Source organism: Myotis nattereri (genome assembly GCF_964212035.1).
Source record: "Myotis nattereri genome assembly, chromosome: 8".
In the NCBI taxonomy this organism is placed as follows: Eukaryota; Metazoa; Chordata; class Mammalia; order Chiroptera; family Vespertilionidae; genus Myotis; species Myotis nattereri.
The window spans coordinates 58,143,779-58,161,492 of NC_138083.1; the positions used below are offsets into that span (position 1 = coordinate 58,143,779).

At 42.2% G+C, this 17,714-nt stretch overlaps 1 protein-coding gene across 1 annotated transcript in view; it reads left to right on the top strand.

The window, feature by feature from the left end:
* SMCHD1 (structural maintenance of chromosomes flexible hinge domain containing 1) overlaps window positions 1-11,305 on the top strand; it is a 147,243-nt gene extending 135,938 nt beyond the window's left edge. Inside the window, exons 47-48 of the mRNA XM_081097766.1 lie at window positions 1,194-1,308; window positions 10,145-11,305. Coding sequence (XP_080953892.1) covers window positions 1,194-1,308; window positions 10,145-10,169 — 140 coding nt within the window. The 3' untranslated portion in view covers window positions 10,170-11,305. The remainder of the gene's footprint in view (window positions 1-1,193; window positions 1,309-10,144) is intronic.
* Window positions 11,306-17,714: the final 6,409 nt, after the last annotated feature.

Below are 17,714 nucleotides of genomic sequence, written 5' to 3' on the forward strand. Positions count from 1 at the left end.
AGAGGTTCAACCATAAGAAAGAATGCAAATGATCCAGAACTTAAATCTACAGACACTCTCTTGACCTCAAAGTCATCTGATAAATGGTTGTAAACTATTCTCTCAGCAGGAGTAGTAAGAATCATTCTCAGTATTATTTTTCAATTCTTTTTCTATAAATTAAGATGTATTTGCTTTTCTTTTATATATATATATATATATGTATGAACATATATGTATGTACATATATATATGTATGAACATATATGTATATACACACACACACACACACACACACACACACACACATATACTAGAGGCCCGGTGCATGAAATTTGTGCATGGGGGGTGGGGGCGGGGGTCCCTCAACCCAGCCTGCCCCCTCTCACAGTCCAGGAACCCTCAGGGGATGTCCTCCTCGGTGGGAGGCGACCGGGATGATCAGGGGAAGGCACTGCCCCCGTCACCCGGCCGCTGCTGCCACTGCAGCTGCAGGCCCTCAGCCCTCGGCCCTCGCTTCTTAGTGCTAGCCCTGCCCCCCACCCACTGGTGGATAGGGGGTGATCTGGGGCCAGGCCTGCTGGGGGAGGAGCTGTGGGAGATTGAGGGACAGCAGGTTGCACCCCATCCAGCCTCTGCGGAGGCATGGTGCCTGGACCAGGCCCAAGCTGCTGCCTCTGTGGCTGCCTCTGCAGCAGGGGCAGCACTGGGACCGGGCCACACCACGGCCTGTCCTGTGCCACCTTTGCGGAAGGGGGCGCGGCACTGCCTTCTCACTGCCTCTGCAAAAGCGGCCGCAGTGCTGGACCAGCGGCATCAGAATGGCTCGCCCCTTCTGTGTGAGCTCCTGACCCGCCCGCCCCTCCCACGTGGTGCCAGCCCTAGGCCCTCACAGCTGCTGTGGCTTTGTCCAGATGGACATCTGCCCTAATTAGCATATTACCCTTTTATTAGTATAGATTTTTATTGATTTCAGAGAGGAAGAGAGAAGGAGAGAGACATCAATGATGAGAGAGAATCATTGATTGGCTGCCTCCTGCATTCCCCCCACTGGGGATCAAGCCTGCAACCCAGGCATGTGCCCTTGACTGGAATCGAACCTGGGACCCTTCAGTCCGCAGGCCAACACTCTATCCACAAATACAGCTAGGGCTGTATTTGCTTTTCTTGCTTACAATTCCAGTCTTCTAAAAGTTAATTTTCTACCTTTATAGGTGTGACTCCCACACGTAAGGGCAGTGATTCATTAGGTCATCCAACAAAGGTTGAAATGACAGATTGTCCAAATCCTCCTAAAAGAATGAGAAGAGAAGTTACAAGACAAAATAGGTGAGTGTATTTATGACCTGAGAGTTATCATTGGTTAGTTTATCAAAGCACTTGTCTCATTATGCTTTAAAAAATAGCATGAGTTTATTTCTAATTTTCCCCTTGAGCCAGAATTAGCATTTTTTAATTGAACTAAGTGATAGATAATGAAGGAAGACATAATCATATTCTTCTAGGATACTCCAATTTTCTAAATAATGTTTGCTAATTATTTGGAAAGTTTAATAGTTTATTTTTATATGTTAAAAGTCAGTGTTAAGATTTAAATTGCTCTTCTGTTGTCTGGCTTAACTTTCAAAAACTGCATTCTACTTCATAGGATCAGCAACTTGGTAAGTATAGGCTATGCAAAACCATTTCACATTACTTATTCTAAAATTGTATATCATGTTTGGTTTAGAAAATCATATAACATGTAGATAGCTCACCAAAAAACTAACAAAGCTGTCTGCAACCTAACTCAATGATAAGAAAACTATCCTTTTAGATTAGATATTAGTAAGGTCCTCACACAGAAGGATACCATGGTATAAGGGCTTCTTGTACATTATTTTAAAAAGTTTAAATATAACCTTTGCCTGTATACATGTCTCATATTGACCTGAGAGTAGTTCCTTTGAGACTGTAGTATTTGGAATTGGCACCCATGTCCTTTCTATCTACATATTCTACATTTATGCAGTAAATGTTTGAATGCTCATTGTGTGCTATATATTACTAGGTGAATGAAAGTGGGATATGTGGTAGGAATTTAATTCATTCCATATAATTCATTTCTTAAGGCATTAGAGCTTAAATCTCTAATAAATTTGAGAAAGGCTCAATTTAACAAGTATACAGGAGATAGGGGAACTTTAGTAACAAGTTAAATGATACCACAGGAAGCAGTCAACCAAATCCAGAATGTCAAGTATAGGATATTGTACAGGAAAGATGACTGCTTTTGTCTATAAATCAATGACGCAAAAGTAGGATGAACTATTTGTTGTAGAATAAAAGTGATTGAAAGATAAAACAGTCAAATGTAGTATGTAACCCTTTTTTGGATCTGGATTTGAATCTTTAAAATGACAGCTTTGAAAAGATTTGGAGAAATGTTAATATCACTTGGATATTGGTTATATTAAGAAATTATTAATTTTATATATATATACTAGGGGCCCGGTGCACAAAATTCGTGCACTGGGTGGGGGGTGGGGGGGTTGTCCCTCAGCCCAGCCTGCCCCCTCTCACATACTGGGAGCCCTCAGGCGTTGACCCCCATCACCCTCCAATCACAGAATCGGCCCCTTGCCCAGGCCTGACACCTCTGCCAGAGGTGTCAGGCCTGGGCAGGGGACCCTCATTTCCCCCCATCACTGGTTCTGTCCCCAGCCCAGGCCTGATGCCTCTGGCCCAGGCGTCAGGCCTGGGCAGGGGACCCCCAGACCCCTCTGATTGCTGGCTCTGCTCCTGGCCCAGGCCTGATGCCTCTGTCCCAGGATTCAGGCCTGGGCAGGGGACTACCCTCTCCCCCCCATCACCAGCTCCACCCTTGCCCAGGCCTGATGCCTCAGCCAGAGGGGTCGACCCCCATCACCCTCCGATCGCCTGATCGGCCCCTTGCCCAGGCCTGATGCCTCCGCCAGAGGTGTCAGGCTTGGACAGGGGACCCCCATCTCCCCCCATCACTGGCTCTGACCCCCGCCCAGACCTGATGCCTCTGGCCCAGGAATCATGCCTGGGCAGGGGACCCCCATCTCCCTCTGATCACTTGCTCCACCCCCCCCCCACCCCCCGCCCAAGCCTGATGCCTCTGACCCATGCTTCAGGCCTGGTCAAGGAGACCATCATATCCCCCCAGTCCCCGGCTCCGCCCCCAACCCAGGCCTGATGCCTCGGCCAGAGGAGTTGAACCTTGCGGGTTGAGGGCGTGAGTGCGGTCAGACGCCACAGCCGCCCCGCCGGCCCGCGTCCGGGTCTGCCGGCGGGATCGGGTCTTGGGCGACTGCTGGCACTCACACCCCTAACCCGCTCTGGGATGGCGATGGTACAATATAATCTGCAATATGCAAATTAGCCGCCATCTTAGTTGGCAGTTAATTTGCATATCTCGCTGATTAGCCAATGAAAAGGGTATCGGTCGTACGCCAATTACCATTTTTCTCTTTTATTAGTGTAGACTAGAAGCCCGGTGCACGGAATTCCTGCACTGGTGGGGGGTGTAGCCTGGGGGATCAGCCTGCTGTGGGAGCACCACTTATCCCAGTCAGCTGAGCAGCTGCTCCCACTGTGGGAGCGCACTGACCACCAGGGGGCAGCTCCTGCATTGAGCGTCTGCCCCCTGGTGGTCAGTGCACATCGTAGTGACTGATTGAGTGGTCGTTCTGGTCATTCCACCGTTCAGTTGCTGGTCTTTTATTATATAGGAAGGATAACAACATCATGGTATTTACATTAAAATAAATATATATTAGAAATGTGGCCTTGGTGGGTATGGGTCAGTGGTTAGAGCATTGGGTCTTGGGCACATACCGTGGTTATAGATTCGACCCCCAGTTCCAGTCAGGGCATGTACAGGAGTCAATCAATCGATGTGTGTCTCTCACATCAATGTTCCTATCTCTCTCTCTCTTCCTCCCTCTCCCCTCACCTCCTCCTTCTCCTCTTTCCTCCCTCCTTCCTTCCTCCCATGCTCTCTAAAAATCAGTGGTAAAAGTGTCCTCCAATGAAGATTAACAAAAAAAAAAAGAAATGTGTACTGAGGTATTTATCGGTTAAATAATATGCCTGGGATGCACTCTAAAACACTACAGGAGGAAAATGTGTAACAGGATATCAAAATAGATTGAACAAAGTATTACAATTACTGAAGCTTTTTTTATGACGTTCCCCATAATTTTTAATTGAGTGTTTTATTAAAGATGGAGAGCATTTTTCCAGTTTTCTAGAGGCCAGTGAAGAAATTCCTGCTGAGCAGTTCTAAACTAAAGTACTTAATACTGAAGCTTCATCTTAGCCTCAGCACTGAAGTAGCCCAAGACCTTGTAGTTACAGCACTTCTACAGATGTCACTGGTCTGGATCTTGTTAATTAAGATTTTTATAGCGCCCTGACTGGTTTGGCTCAGTGGATAGAGCGCCGGCCTGCAGACTGAAGGGTCCCGGGTTTGATTCCAGTCAAGGGCATGTGCCTTGGTTGCGGGCATGCCCCAGTGGGGTGCGTGTAGGAGGCAGCTGATCGATGTTTGAAATTTTCTAGGAGTCATATTAAAAAGAAATTGAGATTAATTTTAATAATAGGTCTATCTAGTATATAAAATATTATCATTGTAACATGTAAAAAGCATGAAAAAATGTAGTTGAGGTATTTTAAGTTTTTTTTTTCATACAAAGTCTTCAAAATTCTGAAGACAACACATCTCTGTTAGGACTAGCTACAATACAAGTACTTGAGCCACATGTGGCTAGTGGCTACCAGATTGGACAAGCACACGTATAGAAAGAGCTTATGATGGTGAAATCTTGTATCCTATGCATTTTCTTCTTATCCTGTTTGCTAGAGGCAAAATTTATTTTAATTGTTTAATTTTAGTTATTCTGTTGTTGCCTCCATTTTTTAAATATACTTATGTCTGTCTTATCAGCTTTCAGACAGCACAGCTCACCCAACCCTGGTGTAGATGTTTGTCTTACCTGGCCACCTAATGACTTTTGGACTGAATTGTTCTGAATTATTTTAGAATTTTTTCTCTATCGTGATTATTTTGTTATACCAAATCCTCCCTGCTTTTTTCAAAGGTAGAGAACAGTAAACCACATGCATTATTCTGGCTGTGTAAACAATTAGTACTAGGCAAAGCTGGGTGCTAGGATTACCTTTCCTTCTCTATGAAGTTCTAGGTCACCAGTCAGTATTCCAGACATCAGAATCAAATCTTCCATACTGGATTAGTTCATAAAATCATGTTAAAATTTAATCCAATTCTTATTTAAACAGTTTCTTGGATGTTACGAATTTTTTTCTGGAGTTTCTAATTTCCTTTCTTACCCCTACCCCCTACTATTTGTCTTGATCACATACTCTTCCTACATAGTACTAACTATGTAGGCCTCCTGGGCCTTCCTTGGGTTGAATCCACTGTGTCTTGGATTCCTTGTTTTTCTCTTTTATAACTTTCTTATGAAAAGTGTATCCAAAGAAACTCAGAGCCCTTGCACATCTGAAAATGTCTTCATTCTGCCTTCACATTTGACTGAAATTTTTTCTGGTGATAAGATAGAAACAAGACTAGAATATAGTAGAGAAGGAGGGACTGGGAAAAACTGTAGAGACAGTGGCAGAGACAAAAGAGGGATGGGAGAAGCTGGAAAAGAAGAAGAAATCACAGCCATATGCCAGATGTTCAAACCAAACTGAAAGCTCTGCTCCCTTGTGTCCAGGCATTACAGCTGCACCAGGAGTTAGATAACAGTGGTAATTATTTAATTAAACGTTCATATATTGGCTTCAGGTATACACATTGGTGGCACTCTAGAGGCTTGTCCAATGTTGGCATTTAAGGATCTAACAACCTGATAGTTGGCTCTCCAGCCATACACTTAAAGCAAAGCCTGCTGACCCACTGACCCTGCTCTGCCCTGGCCCACTTTAAATTTCCACTCAGAAACGAGATTTGATGGGCAAATGGTTCTGTTTTTATAACAGGAGAAGAAATCCAGGCCAGCAGCACAATCCTCTTTCTTAAATCCTATATAATAAAAGTATAGTATGCAAATTTTCCCCTCGACTGGGAGTTCCTCCAGGGAGAGTTCAACCAGGGGGTGGGGCCGGCCAGAGGAAGGGAGGAAGGCCCTGGCCAGCAGCAGTGGCAGGCGACTGGGGGAAGAGAGGGAGTACCCGGCCAGCAGCCACTAGGGACCCTACCAGTGCACGAATTTCGTGCACTGGACCTCTAGTATAATCATAAAACCAAGAATCGCCATGCATATGCATGTGAGAGAAAAATAGCAAAACCAACTAGAGAAGATAATTTAACCAAACTCTCTTTAAATTTTGTAATTTTTAATAAGATTGCAGAAGGAGTTGTAGTCACAAAACTCAAGAGGGTATTAGGAGATTATGGATGGTACAAGATTATCCTATCTAATAAAAGAGAAACATGGTAATTAGCCATACCTCCAATACCCTTCCCATTGGCTAATCAGCGAGATATGCAAATTAACTGCCAGCCAAGATGGCGGCCGGCAGCCAGGCAGCTTGAAGCGAACATGAGGCTTGCTTCCTTCAGTGACAGAGGAAGCTAACGTTCCCCGCCTGCCGCTGCCAGCCTCTGAGCTTGCAGTTTGAAACATTGTTACAAATATAGAAGCTAAAAAAACTCCAGAAACCTGCTTTCAGCCAGCCGGGATCTCAGAGCTGGAGTTGAAACAGTGTTTCGATTATAGAACCCAAACAAACCAGATACCTGCTTTCCGCAGCCGAGGCCTCAGAGCTGGAGCCAAGCCTCAGAGCTAAAGCTGGCCCAGAATAAAAAAGCAAAAGAACAAAGGAGCAGTTGGGAGCTTCAGTCACCCGCCAGCCTGAAAACAGCCCTCAGCCCCTCACCCAGGCTGGCCAGGCACCCCAGTGGGGACCCCCACCCTGATCCAGGACACTCTTCAGGGCAAACCAGCCGGCCCCCACCCATGCACCAGGCCTCTACCCTATATAGTAAAAGGGTAATATGCCTCCCAGCACCGGGATCAGCAGAGCCACAAGGCCTCCCGGCACCGGGATCAGTGTGACGGGGCAGCGCCCAAACCCCCGATTGCCCTGCGGCTCTGTGTGTGACAGGGGGCAGGGCCACAACCTCCCTATACACCCTGCTCTGTTCGTGACAGGGGAAGGTGCCCCAACCCCCTGATCAGCCCTGCTCTTTGCCTGATAGGGGGGAGCTCTGTGTGTGACAGGGTGTGGCGCCCCAACCCCCCCCCCCCACAGGCCCTGCTCTGTGTGTGACAGGGTGTGGCACCCCAACCCGCCCCCCCCCCCCTCACGGGCCCTGCTCTGTGTGTGACGGGGTAGAGCCATAACCTCCCCATTGGCCTTGCCCTGAGTGTGACATTGGCAGTGCCCCAACGCCCTGATCGGCCCTGCTCTGTGGGTGATAGAGGGCGGCGCCCCAACCCCCTCCTCCCCCACGGGCCCTGCTCTGTGTGTGATGGGGTATAGCCATAACCTCCCCATCAGCCCTGCCCTGAGTGTGACAGGGTGCGGCGCCCCAACCCCCTGGTCCACCCTACTCTGTGTGTGACAGGGGGCGGTGCCCCAACTCCCCTATTGGCCCTACTCTGTGAGTGACAAGGGGGAGCTCCCCAACCCCCTGATGGGCCCTGCTCTGTGCGTGACGGGGGGAGCTCCCCAACCCCCTGATGGGCCCTACTCTGTGCGTGACAGAGTACGGAGCCCCAACCCCCCTGATGGGCCCTGCTCTGTGTGTGACAAGGGGCAGCTCCCCAACCCCCCAATCGGCCCTACCCTGAGCGTGACTGAGGGTGGCATCGCAACCTCCCGATCCGCCCTGCTCTGTGCATGACAGGGGGCGGCGCCCCAACTCCCCAATCAGCCCCGCTCTGAGCCCGACCCGGGGCTGCACCTAGGGATTGGGCCTGCCCTCTGCCACCCGGGAGCAGGCCTAAGCCAGCAGGTCGTTATCTCCCAAGGGGTCCCAGACTGCGAGAGGGCACAGGCCGGGCTGAGGGACCCCCCCCCACCCCCCCACCCCGAGTGCACAAATTTTTGTGTACCGGGCCTCTAGTAGATTATAAATACTGTTGCTGAAATTAAAAATTCAAAGGACTAAAGTCAAAGAAACTTCCTACAAAAAAAAAATATGTGAAGACAAAGGAGGAGACAGAATCTTTTCAGACCAAGGTATCCTAGAAAGAAGAAAATGTAGAAGAAAAAAATATGTGGAAGAAAATTTTCCAGGGATGAATGAAAGGGTGCATTGAATGCCCAGCCTAATGACTGACTCTAAAGAGGCTTGAAGATAATTGATAGTAAAATTTTAGAACATCAGCCGAGACCGGTTTGGCTCAGTGGATAGAGCGTCGCCCTGCGGACTGAAGGGTCCCAGGTTCGATTCCGGTCAGGGGCATGTGCCTGGGTTGCGGGCACATCCCCAGTGAGGAGTGTGCAGGAGGCAGCTGGTCGATGTTTCTCTCTCATCGATGTTTCTAGCTCTCTATCTCTCTCCTTTCCTCTCTGTAAAAACTCAATAAAATATATTTAAAAAAAAAAAATTTAGAACATCAAGGAAAGGTGGAAGAGTGTAAATTTTCTCAGAGAGAGAAAGGGAGAACCATGTTATCAATGCAGATTTTGGCACACACAAAACACACACCAAAAGGTTTAGCTTTGTGTTGGCAGTGTTAGAAGTTTTAGGTTGAAAATTGGTATATTCTAGCCTATGGCTTCCTCGCCTTTTGCATCTTGTTTATCTTTGGAAAATTTAAAATCATTCTAAATTTGCCATTTAAAATTTAAATTTCATAAGTTTCTATATAAAACTTAAATTAGTGTTTAGTAATTTTCTCATACACAGTCTTGGCCTATATTCCATAAATTTTGGACTAATCTCACACTTCTCAAAAACATTAAAGCATTTGAGCAGTATCTTACTATTGAAATAGTGATATATTTCATCCATATAATGAGGAACAAATTAAATAGCAGGAAATAGCAACAAAATGTGTGTGTATGTTTTTACTTGTATATGTGTATTACACACATATATTTATTATAAGCTTTTATAGTTATTACCATATTTCATCAACTTTAAGATGTTATTAATTATAAGAGAAACATTATAGAAACTGTCGTGAACATTAAAGAAAAACACTGCATATTAACTCATGACATTCAAAGGTGGATTTCAGAGATGTTAAATGTGAAAAAACGTGGACTTTACAGTCGACAAAATATACTTAGCACTATGGGATACTACACAGTAGACTTGTTTTCTTTAATAGAGACTTCAGTTTTCTAATTCATTTTCTACTCATAAAGATCACAAATTAGCTCTTTATAAAAAAAAAATGTGGCCGAAACCGGTTTGGCTCAGTGGATAGAGCGTCGGCCTGGACTGAGGGGTCCCAGGTTCGATTCCGGTCAAGGGCATGTGCCTGGGTTGCGGGCACATCCCCAGTGGGAGATGTGCAGGAGGCAGCTGATCGATGTTTCTCTCTCATCGATGTTTCTAACTCTCTATCTCTCTCCCTTTCTCTCTGTAAAAAATCAATAAAATATATTTTAAAAAAAATGTGTACCTTTTTGGAAATAGAAGTTTAGTTTATCATTAAAAAATAAACTATTTAGATATACCCGAATAAAAACGTCTGGATAGATTTATATACAAGGTATTCACTATGTTCATCTCTATGTGAATAGAAATATATAGGTATTTTTTCATGTTTTTTCTTTTTGCTTGTCTTTATAACTTTTTTGTAATAAGCATTATAATTGTTAATTTTTTAAATTGTAATTTCATTTAAGGAAAAGGGGGATTAAGTAAGTGAAAATCTTCAGATTTGGGGTCTGACATACACCATTGTAAAGAACTATGGTACAAATTACCCCTTCTATATATGTTTGCTGCTTTTATTTTAAGGCTTTTTTACTTTTTTTTTTTGGCATACATGTCAACGAAGTGTTTATGTACAAGGACTTAATTAAATATGTTTATATGAAGAATTATAATAGCCCATAGTTCCTTTGGATATTTAACCATACAGGTCTAATGAGGGAGTTAGGGAAAGGAAAACTTAGATTCATACCATTTATTATGGTTTTTCTCTCTTTCCATTATGACCAGGACTGTAACCAAAACAAATGTGTGAAAGGTGACAGAAGAGGGGACCTGTGGTCTCAGGGAGAATGCCCTGCCTTCTGCAGCTCTGTTTCGGAAGACTAAGGAGGTGACTTACCAGACTGAGTATCTATGGGGACAGGACAAGCACCTGGGCATTCATTTCCATGTCTGTCCAGAAAGCAACCATTCAGTTTTATGACTCTTACTGGATGATATGGATTAACTGTAATTATTCCAGTCAACATGCCCTTTGGTTGTCATTATCTTGCAAATGTGTCAGAGGAAAATGTGCAAATACGGCAGTGACTAAAACTGGCACATAGCATTGATTAATACTGAAGAAAAGTATACGAACTATTTTTCAATATGATTACTATGAATTTGCTAGAACTATTTCTTGGAAACAAACCTTTTTATTACTTTTGTGTAAATTTATTTAACAAAACTGTTTTGTTGATTGTATCTAAGGAAAGTTCCAGCGGTTAGGTATTTAATTTTAAATATGTGAGGAAACTCTTAATGAAGAATTCAAAATAAAAGAAGAAAAAGCACCAGGTATCTGGGAATTCAAATGTTAAAATACATGAAAAAAATATTAACTACATGAGTGAACTTGTGACAGCAGTAACATTTTAAATTTCTAAAGACTTTACCCTTGTATATATAAAATAGGCCACAGCAGCATCCATTTTTATAAGTATTGTTTGATTCTATTAATACTAGATTATATAGTCTCAGCCTTAATTCTACATTTGCATTATTTTGTAATTTTTATTACTATTTTTAAAGAAGTTGTACACTTCCATATCAATGCAATAAGGCCCTCCTAGAAAGTTGCTTCAAACACATCTGAATTGTGTATTAAAGCTAACATGTCAATATATGTCTTTGTATAAGTCCGGTTGTATTGTTCTGTAAAGTTACTTTGTAAGGAAATACTTTTGGTACAGTTTTGTGTCCCAGGAAATGTGTATTTTTAATCCTTTCTAAATACACAGTGAGGTTAATAACTGGTGGTTTTCTTATTGAGTAGATTTCTTTTTTAATTGAAAGCTTTCTAAAAGTTATTACCTTGGTAAAGCTATTACAGTGTTAACCTGTCTTTATAATTGGAAGTCATTTAACTGTTTTGCTTAAGAGACCAATAAAATGGCAATAATACAATTAGCTAAAGAGAAGATTGGATTCCTTTTAAGTGAAACTTGTTCTTATTTGTTCTTAAATATTAGTGCTAAAACATCAAAGTCCCATACTTTTGCTTCTCTGACTTGGTTATTTACAATTATTTTAAATGGGTGGGATTAATTCAATTATATTTTAGTATAAATTTTCAAATAATATTTTTTAGTAAAAAGTTTGTATCATTTTTATGCTGTTAAAATGACTTTTCAGTTATATCTGAAACATTTTCATGGAATCATCTTTTCCCCTTCATTGTTACGGAATTATATTTATAAAATTATTTTCACACATGTTAATTAAGATGCTTTATTTTGCATGCCTGTTGAACATAGTACCTGTTTTGACTTACAAAAGAGGATATACAGTCATTCCTTAGTATCCACAGGGAATTGGTTGCAAGACTCCTTGCTGATACCATAATCCACAACCACTCAAGTTCTTTTTTTTTAGAAAATGTTCTTTTCTTTATATATATTTTATTGATTTTTTTTACAGAGAGGAAGGGAGAGAGATAGAGAGTTAGAAACATTGATGAGAAAGAAACATCGATCAGCTGCCTCCTACACATCTCCCACTGGGGATGCGCCCAAAACCCAGGCACATGCCCTTGACCAGAATCGAACCTGGGACCTTTCAGTCCGCAGGCCGACACTCTATCCACTGAGCCAAACCGGTTTCGACCACTCAAGTTCTTTATATTAAATGGCATAGTATTTGTACATAACCTACATACATCCTCCCTTATACTTTAAATCTCTTCTCTAGATTATATACAATACTTAATGCTATGTAAATAGTTTTTATACTGTATTGTTAGTGAACAATGACAAGAAAAATGTTTGCACATGTTCATTCAATACAGATGCATGTCAACAAAAACATAACTTTAAATAGACTTTAAAAAGAAAAATGTTAAAGAGGGGACATTTTATAATGATAAAGGGTCCATCAGAATATAAACATTATAAACATGTGCACCTAATAACAGAGAACCAAAATACATGAAGCACAAACTGACAGAAAGTAAGAAAATTTAATAATAATAGTTGGAGACTGTGCCCCATTTTCCATTACTTTTTTTTCTTTTCTTTTTTTTCTTTTTAATCCTTACCTGAGGATTTTTTTTTTTTCATTGATTCTAGCGATAGAGGAAGAAAGAGAGATAAACATTGATGTGAGAAACATCAACCGGTTACCTCCCATATGCACCCCAACTGGGATCGAACACAAAACCTTGGTATGTGCCCTGACTGGGAATCAAACCAAAACAACACTTTGTGCAGAGGATGACACTCTACCTCTGTGCCACACCAGCAAGGACCTTTTGCTTTCATTTTTTAAAAATTTTTTAGTTACAGTTATGATACAATACTATATTAGTGTCAGGTATACAACATAGTAATTAGACATAACTGGCAAAATGATCCATTTTCATTTTTTACATGTATTTGTCCAGTTTTCCTAACCGTTTTTGAAGATACTGTCTTTGCCCCATTGTATAGTCTTGCTTCCTTTGTCATAGATTAATTGACCATGTAGATATGGGTTTATTTTTGGACTCTATTCTGTTCCATTGATCTATGTATCAGTTTTTGTGCCAGTACCATGCTGTTTTAATTACTGTAGCTTTGTACTATAGTTCCACATCAAATAGCGGGATACCTCCAACTTTGTTCTTAAGATTACTTTGACTATTCAGGGTCTTTTTACCTTTCATATAAATTTTAGGATTAGTTTTTCTTGTGAAAAATGTTATTGATATTTTGATAGGGACTGCATTAAATATGTAGATTGCTTTGGGTGGTATGGACATTTTAATGATGTTAGTCCTTCCTATCCATGAGCACCATATTTCCATTTATTTACGTCTTCAGATTCTTGATTCAGTGTCTAATAGTTTCTGAGTACAGATCGTTTACTTCCTTGGTTAAATTTATTTCTAGGTATTTTATTACTTTTGATGCAATTGTAAATGGAATTGCTTTTTTAATTTCTCTTTCTGATAGTTTGTTATTGATGTATAAAAATGCAGCTTAGCCCAGCTGGTGTGGCTCAGTGGTTGAGCATCGACCTATGGACCAGGAGGTTCGAGTCTCAGGTTACATGCCTGGGTTGTGGGCTTGATCCCCAGTAGGGGGCATGCAGGAGGCAGCTGATCAGTGATTCTCATCATTGATGTTTCTATCTTTCCCTCTCCTTTCCTCTCTGAAATCAATAAAAATGTATTTTTTAAAAAATGCAATTGATATCTCCCTAGTCAGTTTGGCTAAGTGGTTAGAGCGTTGGCCCTCAGACTAAATGGTCTCGGGTTCGTTTCTGATCAAGGGCACATATCTTGGGTGCAGGCTCAATTCCTGGGCCCAATTCAGGTGCGTGTGGGAAGCAACCAGTCAATGTATCTCTCTCACATCAATGTTTCTCTCTGTCTCTCCTCCTCCCTTGCACACAATCTAAAAACATCAATGGTAAAAGTATCTTCAGGTGAGGATTAACAAAAATAAAAATGCAATTGATTTCTGAATATTAATTTTGTATCCTTCTACTTTACTGAGTCATCAGTTTTAATAATTTTTTGGTGGAATCTTTAGAGTTTTCTCTATAAAGTATCATGTCATCTGTAAATAATGACAGTTTGACTTCTTTCTGTCCTGTTTGGATGCTTTATTTTTCTTGTCTGATGGCGGTGGCTAGGACTTCCAATACTATGTTGAATAAAGGTGGTAAAAATGGACGTCCTTGTCTTGTTCCTGATCTTAAACAAAAATTTTTCAGCCTGGTCCATGTGGCTGAGTGACAACAAATGCATTGAGAAGTCACTGGTTTGATTCCCGGTACAAGCCCGAGTTGTGGGATCACTCCTCAGCAGGGGAGTGTGCAGGAGGCAGCCTATCCATATTGATGTTTCTCTCTCTCATCGGTGTTTCTCCTCTCCCTTTCTCTCTCAAATCAGTAAAAACATTTTTTTAGCTTTTCACCATTAAGTATGATGTTAACTTTGGGTTGGTCATATATGGCCTTTATTATGTTGTGGGATGTTCTATCACCATTTTGCTGAGAGTTTTTATCAGAAATGGTTGTTGGATTTTGTCAAGTGTTTTTCTGCATTTATATGATAATAATGTTTAGTCTTCATTTTGTTTATGTGGTGTATCGTGTTCATTGATTTGTGGATATTGAACCAACTTTGCATGCCAGGAATAAATTCCACTTGATCATGGTATATGATCTTTTTAATGTATTGGTGAATTCGGTTTGCTACTACTGGATTTTGTTGAGGATTTTTGCATCTATGTTCATCAGGAATATTGGCCTATAATTTTTTTTATTTTTTAGTGTCTTTGGTTTTGCTATCAGATATACCCCATTCTCAGTAATAGGTAGAACAATTAGACCAACTAAAAGATAAAATGAACAACACAATGGAAGACCTAAAGAACACTATAAACGAGCGGTTCTCAACCTGTGGGTCATGACCCCTTTGGGGGTCGAACGACCCTTTCACAGGGGTCACCTAAGACCATCGGAAAACACATATATAATTACCTATTGTTTTTGTGATTAATCACTATGCTTTAATTATGTTCAATTTGTAACAATGAAATTGGGGGTCACCAAAACATGAGGAACTGTATTAAAGGGTCGCGGCATTAGGAAGGTTGAGAACCACTGCAGTATAAACCAACTAGGTTTAACAAGCGCATAGGACATTTCACCCAACAACAACCGTATGCATTCTTAAGCACATGCAGAAAGCTCTCCAGGATAGACCATAGGCTAGGCTATAAAACAAACCCAAAAATGTAAAGGGACAAATAATAGTGTAGGTTCTGTGGTCACAATGCAATGAAATTTGAAATAATGGGAACATTGGGAAACTCAAATACTTGGAAATTAAACAATACGCTCCTAGATAACCAATAGGTCATACAGAAAATCAAAAGGAATTCAGAAAATATTTTGAGATGAGTGAAAAGAAAACACACCAGAAGTTATGGGATGTGTCTAAAGCAGTGCTTAGAGGGAAATGTAGTTATAAATAACCACATTAAGACAGAAGAAAGGCCTGGCTGATGTGGCTTGGTTGATTGAGCAACACCCCATGTACCAGGAGGTTGTTGGTTTGATTCCCGGTCAGGGCATATGCCTGGGTTGTGGGCTCGATCCTCAGTGGGTGACATGCAGGAGGCAGCCAATCAATGATCCTCTTTCATCGATGTTTCTTTCCCTCTCCCTTCCTCTCTGAAATCAATTTAAAAAAATGGTTTAAAAAAAGTGGGACTACATCAAACTAAAGCTTCTGACCAGCAAAGGATAACATCCACAATATGAAAAGACCAAGTACCAAATGGGAGAAAATATTTTAAAATCATATATTTGATAAGGGGTTAATATCCAAAATCTATAAAGAAGTCATATGACTCAATAGAAAGAGCAAAAGAAAATCAATTTAAAAACGAGCAGACTTTTTTCCTTAAACCCTCCAAGGTCTTTAGGCCCCAGGCATGCAACAGCTGGCCCCAGTGTGCTCTGCTTTTTTCTGTGTGGTCCCAGGCTCAGCAGTGGCACCCGATTGGAATCTACATTAACCTGGTCGACACCGCTCACTCCCCTCTGGTAACTCCCTTAGACCCTGTCTCACCCAACTGTGTACAGTCTAAGGCTCTTCCAGGGGCTGAGCCTTATGAGCAGCCTTATGCCCTATATACCTTTTGCAGAGCTGCCCAGGCTCGGTACCAGTGGCAGCCAGCCTCAGTTCCCAGTGTGGCCTCTTCCAAGCACCTCCAGGCCAGCACAGGGAGCTACCCACTATGGATCACTTTGTAGCTCCTACCACTTAGCCCCAGGCTGGTCACAGGTAGCTGCTGACCTTGGCCTGCACTGAAGCCCCTCCCAAGAGGATATTTTTTTCATTGATTTTCAGAGAGAATGAAGGGGTGGGGGGAAGAAGGGGAGAGAAACATCGATGTGAGAGAGAAACATAGATTGTTTGCCTCCTGCATGCTCCCCACCCGGGGCCAGGGATTGAACCTGCAACCCAGGCACGTGTCCTAGCTGGGAAAATCCAGCCCTAGAACCTTTGGTATGCAGGTCAACGCTCCAACCACGGAGCCACACGGGCCAGGGAGTTATGCCCATTTAAACTCCCTCCGGCCATGAATGAGAGTTTCTGTCTGCATTCACACTAACAGTATTGTCAGATTGTAAAATTTTTGTCAATCTGGTAGGCTGTAGTATCTATCATAGATATTAATTACTCTGCACTTCCATGAGGTTGAGCATATATTTTTTTATTGGCCATTTAAGTTTCTTTTGTATAGTGCAGATTCCAGTCTTTTGTCCTTTTTTCTATGGGATTGGCCTTTTCTTCTTGATTTATTGTTGTTGATTCATTAAGTTCCTCTCAACCCTTTATCAGCTACATGTTGAGAACATGTGAAGGGCCTGGAGGAGGGAAAGCTTCAGAGTGAATGAGGACTGCCAGGGTCTGAGGGTGGTGTGAAGGTCCCCAGGCATGAAGAAAACTCCACACAGAGGGAGCAGTTTATGCAAAGATTTTATTTGCTTAAAGGCCTTCAATCAGACATAACTGGAAACAGGTAATAAGAGGAAAGTATCCCTTCCCCTCCTCAGCCCTCTTCAGGCAAGTTAGATTAGTTTCTGGATTTAACGTTCTTCATTTAAAGACTAGTTTTGATGTGGATGACACGGCTCTGCGTGTTTCTCTTGGGCCTTAGCTCTGCCTTTGAAGACTCCCCTCGGATCCAATGCTCCTGCATCTCTTGGTGAGGGGGGGAACCTCCTCTGACCAAGACGGTTTTCGTTGTCCAGACTTGCTCCCTTTCAGACTTTCCCTAACCTATGAGATTATGCATAATGAATTCATCCTTCAGAAGACAACATTAATTTTTATTTCCCTGGCAATCATTTAGGAACAGCAGTTCAAAGCTTAAAATGGATTTCCCTTTTATTTATTATCTCTACAGTTGACAGACCTTTCTGGCTAAGCAGTGATTTGGCAATGGTTGGTTCTTACTTCCAGCTTTTTAAAAGTGAAGTTCAGGAAAGCTAATTCTAAGGCAGCATAGGTTTGAATCCTTAGTTGGCCCCTCATTACCTCATCCTTGAGGGCGGGAAGCACTCTGGCTGGAGATCACATGCTTTGGCCTAGGGAGAGGGTGACTCTTATTTTGTTCTGGGCCTCAGAGTGGGGTGGGGAAGCTGAAAATAGTCATTCCTTGGCTGCCTGGGTCAGGCTAATATGGGTCCATTTACAAGTGAGAACGAGAAACCAGCCTCCGGAGGTGGGCCTTCCCAGTCACTCTGATGTGAGCAGAGTTGATAAAGGCCCAAGGAAAGGTAAGGGCCATTTAGATTTCTTCATGTTGTGCAC